The sequence below is a fragment of the Mirounga leonina genome, unplaced genomic scaffold, assembly GCF_011800145.1.
Source record: "Mirounga leonina isolate KUSES-001 unplaced genomic scaffold, KU_Mleo_1.0 Mir_179, whole genome shotgun sequence".
Classification (NCBI taxonomy): domain Eukaryota; kingdom Metazoa; phylum Chordata; class Mammalia; order Carnivora; family Phocidae; genus Mirounga; species Mirounga leonina.
In genome coordinates, this window is record NW_023270466.1 from 7,484,780 (window position 1) to 7,500,361 (window position 15,582).

The window sequence follows — 15,582 nt, forward strand, 5'->3', positions numbered from 1 at the left end:
CTCTTCAACAAATGGTGTTGGGAAAACTGGACAGCAACATGCAGAAGAATGAAACTGGACCACTTTCTTACACCATACACAAAAATAAATTAATTCAAAATGAATGAAAGACCCAAATGTGAGATAGGAATCCATCAAAATCCTAGAGGAGAACACAGGCAGCAACCTCTTTGACCTCAGCACCAGACACTGCTTGCTAGACACATTTCCAGAAGAAGGGAAACAAAAGCAAAAATGAACTATTGGGATTTCATCAAGATAAAAAGCTTCTGCACAGCAAAGAAAACAGTCAACAAAACTAGAAGGCAACCTACGGAATGGGAGAAGATATCTGCAAAGGTCTTATGAAATAAAGGTCTAGTATCCAAAATCTACAAAGAACTTATCAAACTCAACACCCAAAAACCAAAATATCCCGTCAAGAATTGGGCAGAGGATATGAACAGACATTTCCCCAAGGAAGACATATAAATGGTAACAGACACATGAAAAAATGCTCAACATCACTTGGCATCAGGGTAATACAAATCAAAACCATAATGTGATACCTCCTCACACTGGTCAGAATGGCTAAAAATAACAACTCAGGAAACAACAGATGCTGGTGAGGATGCAGAAAAAGGGGAACCCTCTTACACTGTTGGTGGAAATGCAAACTGGTGCAGCCAATCTGGAAAACAGTACGAAGGTTCCTCAAACAGTTAAAAATAGAGCTATCCTATGACCCGGCAATTGCATTACTAGGTATTTATCATAAAGATACAAAAATAGTGATTCGAAGGGGCACATGCACCCTAATGTTTATAGCAGCAATGTCCACAACAGTCAAAATATGAAAGAGCCCAGATATCCACCAACTGATGAATGGATAAGGAAGATGTGGCATATATATACAATGGAATATTACTTAGCCATCAAAAAGAAAGAAATCTTGCCATTTGCCATGATATGGATGGCACCAGAGTGTATTTTGCTAAGTGAAATAAGTCAGAGAAAGACAAATACTATATGATTTCACTCACATGTAGAATTTAAGAAACAAAACAGATGAACATTAAGGGAAGGACGGGAAAAATAAAATAAGACAAAAACACAGAGGGAGACAAACCATAAGAGACTCTTAACTCTAGGGAACAAACTGAGGGTTGCTAGAGGGGGGTGGGTGTGGGGGTAATTGGGTAATGGGCATTAAGGAGGGCACTTGATATAATGAGCACTGGTTGTCATATGAATTGATGAATCACTAAATTCTACCCCTGAAACTAAACTAAAATAAACTAAGATAAAGTAAAATGAAATAAAATAATATTTTTACAGTAAAAAAAATTAAGGCTAGAGCAGAAATAAATGTCATGGAGAAGATAATAGAAAAAGAGCAAAACTAACATTTGGTATTTTGAAAAAATAAAGCAAACAAACCCTTGGGCTAGACTAAAAAAGAAACAACTCAAGTAAAATAAAAAATGAAAAGAGGAGATATTATAACAGATTCCTTAGAAATAAAAAGGATCCAAAAAAAGAAATAATAAGGATCATGAAGGACTAATATGAACTATGTAAACAAACTGATTAATGTAGAAGAAACGGATAAATTCCTAGAAATATACAGCCTACTACACCTGAATCAAGAGGAAAGAAAAAGCCTAAACAGATCTATGACAAATAAGGAGATTGAATCATTACTCAAAAATCTGACAAAGAAAAGCCCAGGGTCCAGAAGGCTAAGCTGCAGAATTCTACCAGACATTTAAATATCAATCTTTCTTCAAGTCTTTCAAATAATGGAACAAAGAACATTTCCAAACTCATTTTATGAGGTCACCATTGCCTTGATTCTAAAATCAGAGGACGACATCACAAGAAAAGAAAACTATAAGCTAATATCCCTGATGAACATAGATTAAAAAATTCTCAAAAGACCAGCAAACTGAATTTAGCAGCAGATTTAAAAGGATCATTATATCATGAATAAGTAGGATTTATCCCTGGATGCAAGGCTGTTTACATGCAAATCAATCTGTGATACACCACATAAAGAAATGAAAGAAATAAAAACACGTGGTCATATCAAAAGAAAGAGAAAAATCATTTCACAAAGCTCAACATTCATTCATAATTAAAATTCTCAACAAAACAGATCTAGAAGTACACTTCCTCAATACAATAAAGGCATATATGAAAAGCCCACAGTAAACATCATAATGGGGGAATACTGAAGGCTCTAAGATCCAGACAAGGCAATGATAGCCATTCTCACCAATTCTCTTCAACACAGTATTGGAAATCCTACCAAGTGCAATTAGACAAGAAAAAGAAATAAAATGCATCTAAACCTGAAGGGAAGAAGTAAAATTATCTCTTTACAGATCACATGATTCTCTATGTAGAAAACCCTAGACAATAAAAAAATCTGTTAAAACTAATAAATTTAGTAAAGTTGGAAGATACAAAATCAACATGGTTTCTATATACTAACAATGAATTATCTGAAAAGAAAATTTAAAACCACTTGGGAATAATAAACTTAACCATGGAGCTGAAAGACTTGTATACTAAATATTATAAAACATTGACAAAAAATTAAAGAAGATACAGATGAATGGAAAGACATTCCATGTTCATGGATTGAGGAATTAATAGTTTAAAATGTCCACACTACTCAAAGTGATCTACAGATTCAATGCAATTCCTATCCAAATCCCAATGGTATTATTTACAGAAGTAGAAAAAAAAAAATCCTAAAATTCGTATGTAACCACAAAAGACCCTGGATTGCCAAAGCAATCTTGAGAAAGAACAATGCTAGAGGCATCACACTTCTGGACTTCAAAATATATTACAAAAAGCTATAGTAATGAAAACAGTATGGTATTGGCATAAAAACAGTCATATAGACCAATGGATTAGTACAGAGGCCCAGAAATATATCCATACATCTATAGTTAACTGGACTTAAACAATGGTGCCAAGAATACACAATGGAAATAGAACAGTTTCTTCAATAAATAGTATTGGGAATACTGCATATCCACATACAGAAGAATGAAATTGGACTGTTTATCTCAAATTACACACAAAAATAAACTCAAAATGGATTAAAGACTTAAACATAAGATCTGAAAATCATAAAACTCCTAGAAGGAAACATAGAGAGAAAGCTCCTTAACATCAGTGTTGGCAATGGTCTATTGGATATGATACCAAAAGCACAAGCAACAAAAGCAAAATTAGACAACTGAGACTACATCAAACTAAAAAGCCTCTAGAGAGCAAAGGAAACAAAAGAGTGCAAAGGCAACCTATGGGGGAAAATATTCAAAAATTATAATAAGGAGTAAATACCCCAAATATATAAAGAAGTCACACAGCTCAATAGCAAAAAATCAAATAATCAGATTAAAATAATGGGCAAAGGACCTGACATATCTCAAAAGAATCCATACAAATAAACAAGTAAATGAAAGTGTGTTCCACATCACTAAACATTAGGGAAATGCAAATCAAAACCAATGAGGTATCACCTCACACCTGTTAAAAAATGAGGTATCACTTCACACCTGTTGGAAAATGGTGATTATCAAAAAGACAAAAGATAACACATGTTGGATGTGGAGAAAACATAAACCTTGGGCACTATAGGTGGGGATGTAAAGTGGGGCAGCCATTATGGAAGACTGTATGGTGGTTCCTCAAAAAAGCTAAAAATAGAACTACCCTGGGGCGCCTGGCTGGCTCAGTCAGAGAGCATGTGACTCTTGATTTGGGGGCTGTAAATTCAAGTCCCACGTTGGGTGTAGAAATTACTTAAAAATAAAATCGTAAAACAAAAATCGAACTACCCTATAATTCAGCAATTCCATTTCTGGGTGTAGGTCCAAAGAAAATGAAATCCAGGATCTCAAAGAGATATCTGCACTCCCATGTTCTTTGCTACTTTATTCACAATAGCCAAAACACAATCTAACTGTCTGCTGATGGATAAATGATTAAAGATGTGTACACACACACACACACACACACACAGGAACATTACTCAGCCAAAAAAGGGGAAGAAAATCCTGACATCTGCCCCAACACGAATAAACCTTGATGGCATTATGCTAAATGAAATAAACCAGATAGAGAAAGACAAATATTGATCTCAGTGGATCTAAAACAGTCAAACTCATAGAAAAAAAATAGAATGGTGGTTGCCAGGGGCCAGGAAGATGGGGAATGGGGAGATGTTGGTCAAGGGGTACAAAGTTCAGTTATGCGAGTGAGATACCTAGGGAAAGGAAATATGGCAGAGGAGTAGGGGACCCTATTCCAACTGGTCCCCGGAACTGAGCTGGATATCTACCAGACCACTCTGAACACCCACGATATCAGCCTGAGATGTAAGAAGATCTGGATATCTCTACAAACAGAATATCGCGGGCGGTTGGTTTAGAGGTACAAAGCAGGGAGCCGTGATTCTGCAAGCAGATATCGGAGGATAAACGGCAGCAGGAGAGAGCCTGGCCATGGGAATCCTACACTGCCGGTGAGCGACAGCCTCACGCACTGGGGATGGGGCACAGACTCGCAGACCGGTAGCGGCAGGAAAAGGACTTTAGGGCAGCCCCCCAGGAGGGAAACCCAGAGCGGTGGGGTCGCGCATGCAAACTGGGAGTGGCTGGCGGTTTTAGAAGCACAAAGGGCAGAGACGTGCCCCAACCTGGAGGCAGGACTGGGAGCGCTGCGAGGGGCGCACAACCCAGGACGCTGCAGCTTATAGCAGCACAGACAGAAATGGAGATAGTGTGGCCTGGAGAGCCCACTGAAGAACAGACTGTGATCTCTCTGCTCTGAGACAGAGGGTTGGAAACAGTCTCCTCTGCTCTGACTCTTGGGAGACCCGGAAAACCGCCAGGGAAAGCCGCCAGAGAACAAAAGCCCCAAAAAACTGGTTCCCACTGAGCCCATCCCCCGCCACAGGGGGGCAGGGCAACTCCGCCCAAACACGGTTGCCTGAGTAACAGCGTGGCAGGCCCCTTGCCCAGAAGACAGGCTGGGAAAACAAGAGGCCAGCAACCCTAAGGTCCCTAGAAAACAGGTGCATCTTGCTTGGGTTCTGGTCAATAATTTGGACTCTATACATTCACTCAACCACCCATCAATAGAATGACTAGGAGGAGGAGCCCCCCAAATAGAAAAGACTCAGAGATTATGACTTATGCTGCAGATTTACAAATGGATGCAGATATAACCAAGATGTCGGGAGATGGAATTCAGGCTAGCAATTGTGAAGAAAATAGCTAGAATGGAGAAATCAATTAATGGCAACATAGAGTCTCTAAGGGCAGAAATGAAAGCTGAATTGGCAGAACTTAAAAATGCTATCAAAGAGATCCAATCTAATCTAGATAATCAAACAGCTAGGGTAACTGAGGCAGAAGAACGAATTAGTGACCTGGAAGACAATTTAATAGATAAAAAGGGAAAAGAGGAAGCCACGGAAAAACAACTCAGAATCCATGAAAATAGAATCAGAGAAATAAAGTGACACCATGAAGCGTTCCAATGTCAGAATTATTGGAATCCCGGAGGGGGTGGAGAGAGAAGACTAGAAGATATATTTGAGCAAATCACAGCTGAGAACTTCCCTAATCTGGGGAATGAAACAAACATTCGTGTCCTAGACGCAGAGAGGACCCCTCCTAAGATCAAGGAAAACAGGCCAACACCCCAGCATGTAATAGTAAAACTTGCAAATCTTAGAACCAAGGAAACCATCTTAAGGGCAGTTAGGGGGAAGAGATTCCTTACGTCAGAGGGAGGAACATCAGAATAACATCAGACCTATCCACAGAGACCTGGCAAGCCAGGTCTGGCAAGGCATATTCAGGGTACTAAATTAGAAGAACATGTAGCCACGAATACTTTATCCAGCAAGGCTGCCATTTAGAATGGATGGAGATGCAGAGCTTCCAAGACCGGCAGAAACTGAAAGAATATGTGACCACTAAGCTGGCCCTGCAAGAAATATTAAGGGGGGTTCTATAAAAGGAGAAAGACCCCAAGAGTGATCTACAACAGAAATTTACAGGGACAATCTATAAAAACATCTTCACAGGCAACATGATGACAATTAATTCATATGTTTCAATAATCACTCTCAATGTGAATGGCCTAAACGCTCCCATAAAACGGCACAGGGTTGCAAACTGGATAAAAAGACAGGACCCATCCATATGCTGTCTACAAGAGACTCATTTTGAACCTAAAGATACATCCAGACTGAAAGTGAAGGGATGGAGATCCATCTTCCATGCCAGCGGACCTCAAAAGAAAGCTGGGGTAGCAATTCTTAGATCAGACAAATTAGATTTTAAACTAAAGTCTGTAGTTAGAGACACAGAAGGACACTATATCATTCTTAAAGGGTCGATCCAACAAGAAGATCTAACAATTGTAAATATCTATGCGCCCAACATGGGAGCAGCCATCTACATAAGCCAACTGTTAACCAAAATAGTCACATTGATAACAATACGTTAATTGTAGGAGTCCTCAATACTCCACTCTCAGCAATGGACAGATCATCTAAGCAGAAAATCAACAAGGAAACAAGAGCTTTGAATGATACCTTTGACCAGATGGACCTCATAGATATTTACAGAACATTCCACCCTAAAACAACAGAATACTCATTCTTCTTGAGTGCACCTGGAACTTTCTCCAGAACAGACCACATATTGGGTCACAAATCAGGTCTCAACCGATAACAAAAGATTGAGATTATTCCCTGCATATTCTCAGATCACAATACTTTAAAACTGGAACTCAATCACAAGAAAAAATTTAGCAGAAATTCAAACACTTGGAAGCTAAAGACCACTCTGCTGAAGAATGTTTGGGTCAACCAGGAAATCAAAGAACTTAAACAATTTATGGAAATCAATGAGAATGAAAACACATCGGTCCAAAACCTACGGGATACTGCTAAGGAGGTCCTAAGGGGGAAATACATAGCCATCCAAGTTTCACTCAAAAAAACAGAAAAATCCCGAATTCACCAACTAACTCTACACCTTAAAGAAGTAGAGAAAGAGCAACAAACGATGCCTAAGCCATGCATTAGAAGAGAAACGATTAAGATTAGAGCAGAGATCAAGGAATTAGAAACCAGAAACACAGTAGATCAGATCAATGAAACTAGAAGCTGGTTCTTTGAAAGAATTAATAAGGTCGATAAACCACTGGCCATACTTATCCAAAAGAAAAGAGAGAGGACCCAGATTAATTATGAATGAAAGAGGAGAGATCACAACTAACACCAAGGTAATAGAAACAATTATTAGAAATTATTATCAACAACTATATGCCAATAAACTGAGCGATCTGGATGAAATGGAGGCCTTCCTGGAAACCTATAAGCTGCCAAGACTGAAACAGGAAGAAATTGACAACCTGAATAGGCCAATAACCAGTAACAAGATTGAAGCAGTGATCAAAAACCTCCCAAAAAACAAGAGTCCAGGGCCTGATGGATTCCCTGGGGAATTCTACCAAACATTCAAAGAAGAAATAATACCTATTCTACTGAAGCTGTTTCAAAAAATAGAAAGAGAAGGAACACTTCCAAACTCATTCTGTGAGGCCAGCATTACCTTAATCCCCAAACCAGGCAAAGACCCCATCAAAAAGGAGAATTTCAGACTGATACCCCTGATGAATATGGATTCCAAAATCCTCAACAAAATCCTAGCTAATAGGATCCAAGAATACATTAAAAGGATCATCCACCATGACCAAGTGGGATTTATCCCCAGGATGCAACGGTGGTTCAACATTTGCAAATCAATCAATGTGACAGAACACATTAATAAGAGGAGAGAGAAGAACCATATGGTCCTCTCAATTGATGCAGAAAAAGCATTTGACAAATTACAGCATCCTTTCCTGATTAAAACTCTTCAGAGTATTGGGATAGAGGGAACATTCCTCAAGTTCATAAAATCCATCTATGAAAAACCCACAGCAAATATCATCTTCCATGGGGAAAAGCTGAGAGCCTTTCCCTTAAGATCAGGAACACGTCAAGGATGCCCACTCTCGTCACTATTGTTCAACATAGTACTAGAAGTCCTAGCAACCGCAATCAGACAACAAAAAGAAATAAAAGGGGGGCGCCTGGGTGGCTCAGATGGTTAAGCATCTGCCTTCAGCTCAGGTCATGATCCCAGGATCCTGGGATCGAGCCCCACATCAGGCTCCTTGCTCAGCTGAGAGCCTGCTTCTCCCTCTCCCTGCTGCTCTGCCTACTTGTGCTCTTTCTCTCTCTGTCAAATAAATAAATAAAATTAAAAAATAAAAAAAGAAATAAAAGGTATTCAAATTGGCAAAGAAGAAGTCCAACTCTCTCTTTTTGGAGATGACATGATACTTTATGTGGAAAACACAAAACACTCCACCCCCAAATTACTAGACCTCATACAGCAATTCAGTAATGTGGCAGGATACAAAATCAATGTACAGAAATCAGTTGCTTTCTTATACACTAACGACGCAACTGTAGAAAGAGAAATTAGAGAAACGATTCCATTTACAATAGCACCAAAAACCAGGGCGCCTGGGGGGCTCAGTCGTTAAGCGTCTGCCTTCGGCTCAGGTCATGATCCCAGGGTCCTGGGATCGAGTCCCATATTGGGCTCCCTGCTCTGTGGGAAGCCTGCTTCTCCCTCTCCCACTCCCCCTGCTGTGTTCCTGCTCTCGCTATGTCTCTCTCTGTCAAATAAATAAATAAAAAATCTTTAAAAAAAAAATAAAAAAAAAAAACCCAATAGCACCAAAAACCATAAGATACCTCGGAATAAACCTAACCAAAGAGGTAAAGGATCTATACTCTAGGAACTACAACACACAAAAAGATGGAAAAACATTTCATGCTCATGGATCGGAAGAGTAAACATTGTTAAAATGTCTATGCTGCAAGCAATCTATACCTTCAATGTCATCCCGATCAAAATTCCAATGACATTTTTCAAAGTGCTGGAACAAACAATCCTAAAAATGTATGGAACCAGAAAAGGCCCTGAATCGCTAAGAAGTATTGAAAAAGAAAAACAAAGCTGGGGGCACCATGTTGTCCGATTTCAAGCTATATTACAAAGCTGTGATCACCAAGATAGCATGGTACTGGCACAAAAACAGACATATAGACCATTGGAACAGAATAGAGAACCCAGATATGGACCCTCAACTCAATGGTCAAATAATCTTTGACAAAGCTGGAAAAAATATACAATGGAAAAAAGACAGTCTCTTCAATAAATGGTGCTGGGAAAAGTGGACAGCCACATGCAGAAGAATGAAAGTCGACCATTCTCTAACACCATACACAAAGATAAACTCAAAATGGATGAAAGACCTCAATGTGAGACAGGAATCCATCAAAATCCTAGAGGAGAACATAGGCAGTAACCTCTTTGACATCGGCCACAGCAACTTCTTTCAAGATACATCTCCGAAAGCTAGTGAAACAAAAGCAAAAATGAACTTTTGGGACTTCATCAAGATAAAAAGCTTCTGCACAGCAAAGGAAACAGTCAACAAAACAAAGAGGCAACCCACAGAATGGGAGAAGATATTTGCCAATGACACTACAGATAAAGGGATGGTATCCAAGATCTATAAAGAGCTTCTCAAACTCAACACCCAAAAAAAGAAATAATCAAGTCAAAAAATGTGCAGAATATATGAAAAGGCACTTCTCTGAAGAAGACATACAAATGGCTAACAGACACATGAAAAGATGTTCATCATCATTAGCCATCAGGGAAATTCAAATCAAAACCACACTGAGATACCACCTTACACCAGTTAGAATGGCAAAAATTGACAGGGAAAGAAACAACAAATGTTGGAGAGGTTGTGGAGAAAGGGGAACCCTCTTACACTGTTGGTGGGAATGCAAGTTGGTACAGCCACTTTGGAAAACAGTGTGGAGGTGCCTCAAAAATTTAAAAATAGAGCTACCCTATGACCCAGCAATTGCACTCCTGGGTATTTACCCCAAAGACACAGATGTAGTGAAAAGAAGGGCCATATGCACCCCAATGTTCATAGCAGCAATGTCTGCAATAGCCAAACTGTGGAAAGAGCCAAGATGCCCTTCAACAGATGAATGGATAAAGAAGATGTGGTCCATATCTACAATGGAATATTACTCAGCCATCAGAAAGGATGAATACCCATCTTTTACATCAACATGGATGGGACTGGAGGAGATTATGCTAAGTGAAATAAGCAGAGAAAGTCAATTATCATATGGTTTCACTTATTTGTGGAACATAAGGAATAGCATGGGGGACATTAGAAGGAAGGGAAAAATGAAGGGGGGGACATCGGAGGGAGAGATGAACCATGAGAGACTATGGACTCTGAGAAACAAACAGGGTTTTAGAGGGGAGTGGGGAGGGAGGATTGGTTAGCCCAGTGATGGGTTTTAAGCATGGCACGTACTGCATGGAGCACTGGGTGTTATACGAAAAGAATGGATCGTGGATCACTACATCAAAAACTAATGATGTATTGTATGGTGACTAACAAAACATAATAAAATTTTTAAAAAAAGTTCAGTTATGCAAGAGGAATAAGTTATGAAGATCTGAGTATAGTCAATAATACTGTATTGTTTACTAGAAATTTGCCAAGAGGCAAATTTTAAGTGTTCTCACCACAAAGAAAACAAAGGTAACTAGGTCAGGTCATAGATATGTTAATTAGCTTGACTGTGGCAATTGACTCACAATGTGTACATATATCAAAATATCAAGTTGTACAGCTAAAATGTGTAATTTTAATTTGTCATTATATATCAGTAAAGATGGAAAAAATGCACAAAAGCCATAAACAGACACTTTCCTAAGGATACATACATGGCACGGGAGCATTAGAAATATTTAACATTACTAGCTATTAAGGAAATGCAAATTAAGACTATGATGAGCTACCACTATATACCCATTACAACCACTATTACAAAAAATAGTTACAATACCAAATACTAGGAAAAATAGGGAGTAACTGGATTTCTCATACACTGCTGGTGCAAATGGAAAATTGTGCAGCCATTCTGAAAAATAGTTTGGCAGTTTCTTAAAGAGTGAAACGTATACTTACCATACAACCCCAATCATACTCCTAGGCATTTATCCCAGAGAATAGTAATTTATGTTCATATAAAAACTTTGACATCAATGTTCATAGCAGCTTTATTTATAATAGCCCCTAATTAGAAACAACCAAAATGTCTTTTAACAGGTGAATGGCCAAATAAATGTTATATTCACACAGTGGGATACTAGGTAGATGAAGAGTGGATTAGTAGTTGGTAGAGATTAGGGATAGTGTGGGAGAGGGGATGGGTATGATTATGAAGAGGTAGCATGAAAGAAATCTTTGGGGCAATAAGACAGTTTTATATCTTAATTGTTGTGGTGATTACACAAATCTCCACATGAGATAAAATGGTGTAGAGCTATTCATACACACTGTACCAATGTCTATTTACTGGCATTGATATATTATAGTTATGCAAGATATAAGCATTGAGGAAAACTTTTAAAGAATAAAACTGTGCCAATTACCATCATTAAAAAATTTCTTCCAAAGTATATGTAAAATAACAATAATTGGAAAACATTTTCTTCTTAAAAGGGCAAGACAAAGATAGAGGAAAAAAGCTTGCAAAATATATATTAGACAAAGGTCTGAACTTCTGAGAAGATGGAAAACCCCAAAAAACTAAACTAAAAAAATGGAGCTGAAAATGTGATCACTCCATTAAAGGAGATTATTACTGGTAAAAAAAAAGCCCATGAAAAGAGGTTCCAAACTGTTAATCATCAGGGAAATACAAATTAAAACACCATAAGATATAACTAGATCCTAACTAGAATGGTTAAAAATAATAAGACTTATCAAGCCAAATGTTGGTAACCAGAGAGCAATGAGAACCCTCAGACATTGCTCACAGGCATGAAAAACAGTAGAGCCAACTTAGAAACATTTGGCAGTTTCTTATCAAGTTACATATAAACTTACCACTCGTAGGTATTTACACAAGGGAAATGAAAACATGTTGATACAAAGACTTGTATAAACGTTCACAGCAGTTTTATTCATAATAGCCCCGAACTGGAAGAAAGCCCATGGATCTATCAACTGAAAGGATGACACACACACACATCCATGAGTCTCAAAAGCATTTATGCTAAGTGAAAGAAGCCAGGCAAAAGAGAGTATATATATACTTAAGGTTCTATTTATACAAAATTTGAGAAAAGGCAAAGTGCTTGAATTAGAAAGCATATCAGTGAGATAGAGAGTTAGGGATGGAGGTAGGGGACTCACCGCAAAGGGGTACAAGAATCTTTTAGGGGTGATGGAAACATTCCAAATTACGAGTTTGATGATGAAAATCTACTACATAATTTTTCAAAACTCATTGACTTATATACTGAAAAGTCCTGAGTTTTATTTTCTGTTAAACACATCTCAACAAAAGTGATTAACATTTTAAAAAGAAAAAAGAAAAACCAGAATATGCAGTCAAAAGGGAGTCACGTGGTAAGGTGTGCTCACCCACTGAGACGAGGTGGCTGTAGTTCTCTAGCATCACATCTCGGTACAGAGTCCTCTGAGCAGAGTCCATCTGCCGCCACTCCTCCTGGGTGAACTCCACAGTCACATCCTTGAATGACACTGACGCCTGCAACAGGACATTTCTGATCAATCTGAGGCCAGAATCAGGGACATGGAAACAATTTTTGGAAACTAAGTCTTACTATGTTTACCTTAGAGTTTAAAACAAAATGCTATAAAGGATGACTATCATGGCCCTAACTCTGTCTTATACTTTGGGGATATGCACACAGTTAGTTTAAAAAAAAAAAAAATCTCATGCTCTGATTTATTTATTTATTTTTAATTTATACACATATATTGTCAATATAATGAGAAAACTTAGTGCCTTATTTTTTAAGGTAAAGTTATTATAATAGGATTCCTGTATACATTTCCCATACACCAACAGATTATGCTGAGCACTTGGTACAGTATACACGTATCAATCTGGAGATCTCTGCTGGGGTAATAGAGAACTAACGAAGAGACACATGTAAGACTGGGGAAGTATTTACACACCACCAGATTCATACTTCAGGAGCAATGCTTTAGAACAGGATTTCTTCAACTTGGCACTGCTAATACTGTGGGACAGATAATGCTATTTCTGTGAAAGACTGTCCTGTGTATTTTATTTTATTTATTTATTTTTTATTTATTTATTTGACAGAGAGAGACACAGCGAGAGAGGGAACACAAACGGGGGGAGCTGCAGAGGGAGAAGCAGGCTCCCCGTTGAGCAGGGAGCCCGATGTGGGACTCGATCCCAGGACCCTGGGATCATGACCTGAGCTGAAGGCAGACGCTTAACGACTGAGCCACCCAGGCGCCCCTGTCCTGTGTATTTTAGAATATATATCAATATCTCTCTCTTCTACTGATTAGATGCCAGCAACATCCCAGTTGTGACAATCAAAAATATCTCCAAACATTGCCAAATGTCTCCTGGGGAGCAAAATCATCTCCAGTTAGGAACCATTGCTCTGTATAAAAGGTGGACAATATCTTAAGCAGCAAAACAAAATACCCAATTTAAGAGATGGCTTATACTAAAGCAAAGTTAAAGAATGGGAAATTAATCCTTATAGGAAACAAAATCTTCTCATTATTTTCCTGTGCACCTATATACAGAGATGCTGCATAAGCAACTGGGTAAATACGGATGCCATATGTAGAGATTAGAAGAATTCAGTACAAGTCAGAGGTTGGGTCATTGTGAGGCAGATGTTCTTCGTTTGCACTCAAAACACCTGTAGAAAATATAGATGGAATTATTTATTTCATTGTTGGTTGCATGACTTTGGAACAGACAGAGGTCTAAAATGAAAATAAGGAATTAGGAGATATCAGTCATTAAGATGGTTAACTGAAGTCATCAGAAAAAAAGGGATTGCTCAAAAAGGACACAGAAACAGGAGAGAAAAGGACCAAGTAGAGAATTCAAGGGAATAGCAAAATTTCAGGCAGGTAGAAAAAGAAAGGCCATGAAGACTGAGAAAGAATTCTGAAATGGTAGAAAGAAAAACTGGAAAGATTAGAGTACTGGAAATTAAAAGGAAGAAGAATTAAAAGCATGATTCCTCTAGTTCAAGGGAATAGATTGAGCATACACATTTACCTCCCTGCCTTTAAAAACACACTCAGGTAAAATATGAAACCTACTATAAAAATGACAAAAGAGGAATACAGAGAAACGTCCCAGCAGAAGGCCCCAAAATTTGAACAAATTCTGGAAGATAGAGGGTAAGATAATATTAGATAAGCAAAACATGAGAATGTTGGCCACACTTTAATACAAACATAGACCTGGGCAGAAGGAGCAGGGAAGTGATGAAAGTCTAAAAAGACATCCAACCTTAAACTGAACAGGACCTAGAACCAAGTGTGTAATAGGAAGAATGAGTAACACAGTAAATTTCCTATTGAATACAAGTGACATCATTCAAATGCGTGAGAAAAGTCTGGACCCCAAAATGTCACAGGGTAACTAGATGGCCACCTGGGAAAAGACTGTTTCTTGTACCACAGAGCAGGATAAAAATTAAAATGTATTCAAAATCTAACTGTAAAAAATAAAATCAAATTTCAGAAGACTACACAGAACAATTATTTTACATTGGAGTGGGAAATGCCCAATTATGACTGAAAATCCAGGAACATTAATGAAAAAACTCCTAGATTTGACATAAAAATCAAATGCTCTGGGGTGCCTGGGTGGCTCAGTCGGTTAAGTGTCTGTCTTCGGCTCAGGTCATGATCCCAGGATTTTGGGATCGAGCCCGCACTGGGCTCCCTGCTCAGTGGGGAGCCTGCTTTTCCCTCTCCCTCTGCCCCTCCCTGTTGCTCGTGCACACTCGCTCTCTCACTCTCTCACACATGCTCTCTCTCTCAAATAAATAAAGAAAATCTTTAAAAAAAATCAAATGCCTTTATGACAAAAAAAAAAATCACGAGCAAGGCAAAATTACAAAACCTTTAGGGAAATTGTGCAATGTATATCACAGAGAAAGGGCTAGAATGTTATAGTGGATACAGTAATTAAAATCAGTACATCAATAGGAAAACAGGTAAGGGATGAACAGTTCAACAGAAAAAGAAATATAGATTAATTACAAACAAAAAAGAATGTTCCACACCTCACTCATGAGAAAAGCTTATAAAACTAAACTGAGATTATTTTAATCGCATTGGTAAAAATTCAGAATTTGACAGCATGCTCTATTTGCAAGGTTGTAGAAAAGAAACACACACTCCCAGATTGTTGGCTCTACCTTAAATTACATCCAGAGTTTGACCACTTCAAAGCAACTAACACCATTATGATCATAATTTCTTGCTAGGATTATAGAAACAGACTCCTATATTGTTCCTGCTTCTAGTCTAGGGTCTATCTTCAGACAGTAGACAGTGTTATTCTTGAAAACTGTA

The 15,582-nt window shown here is 38.3% G+C and overlaps 1 protein-coding gene across 1 annotated transcript in view; it reads right to left on the reverse strand.

Moving 5' to 3' along the window:
- The window catches only part of ZNF510 (zinc finger protein 510), a 106,764-nt gene that overhangs the window by 86,901 nt on the left and 4,281 nt on the right, over positions 1-15,582 (reverse strand). The window contains 1 exon segment of the mRNA XM_035024485.1: positions 12,613-12,739. Within this exon segment, the coding sequence (XP_034880376.1) occupies positions 12,613-12,739 (127 nt within the window).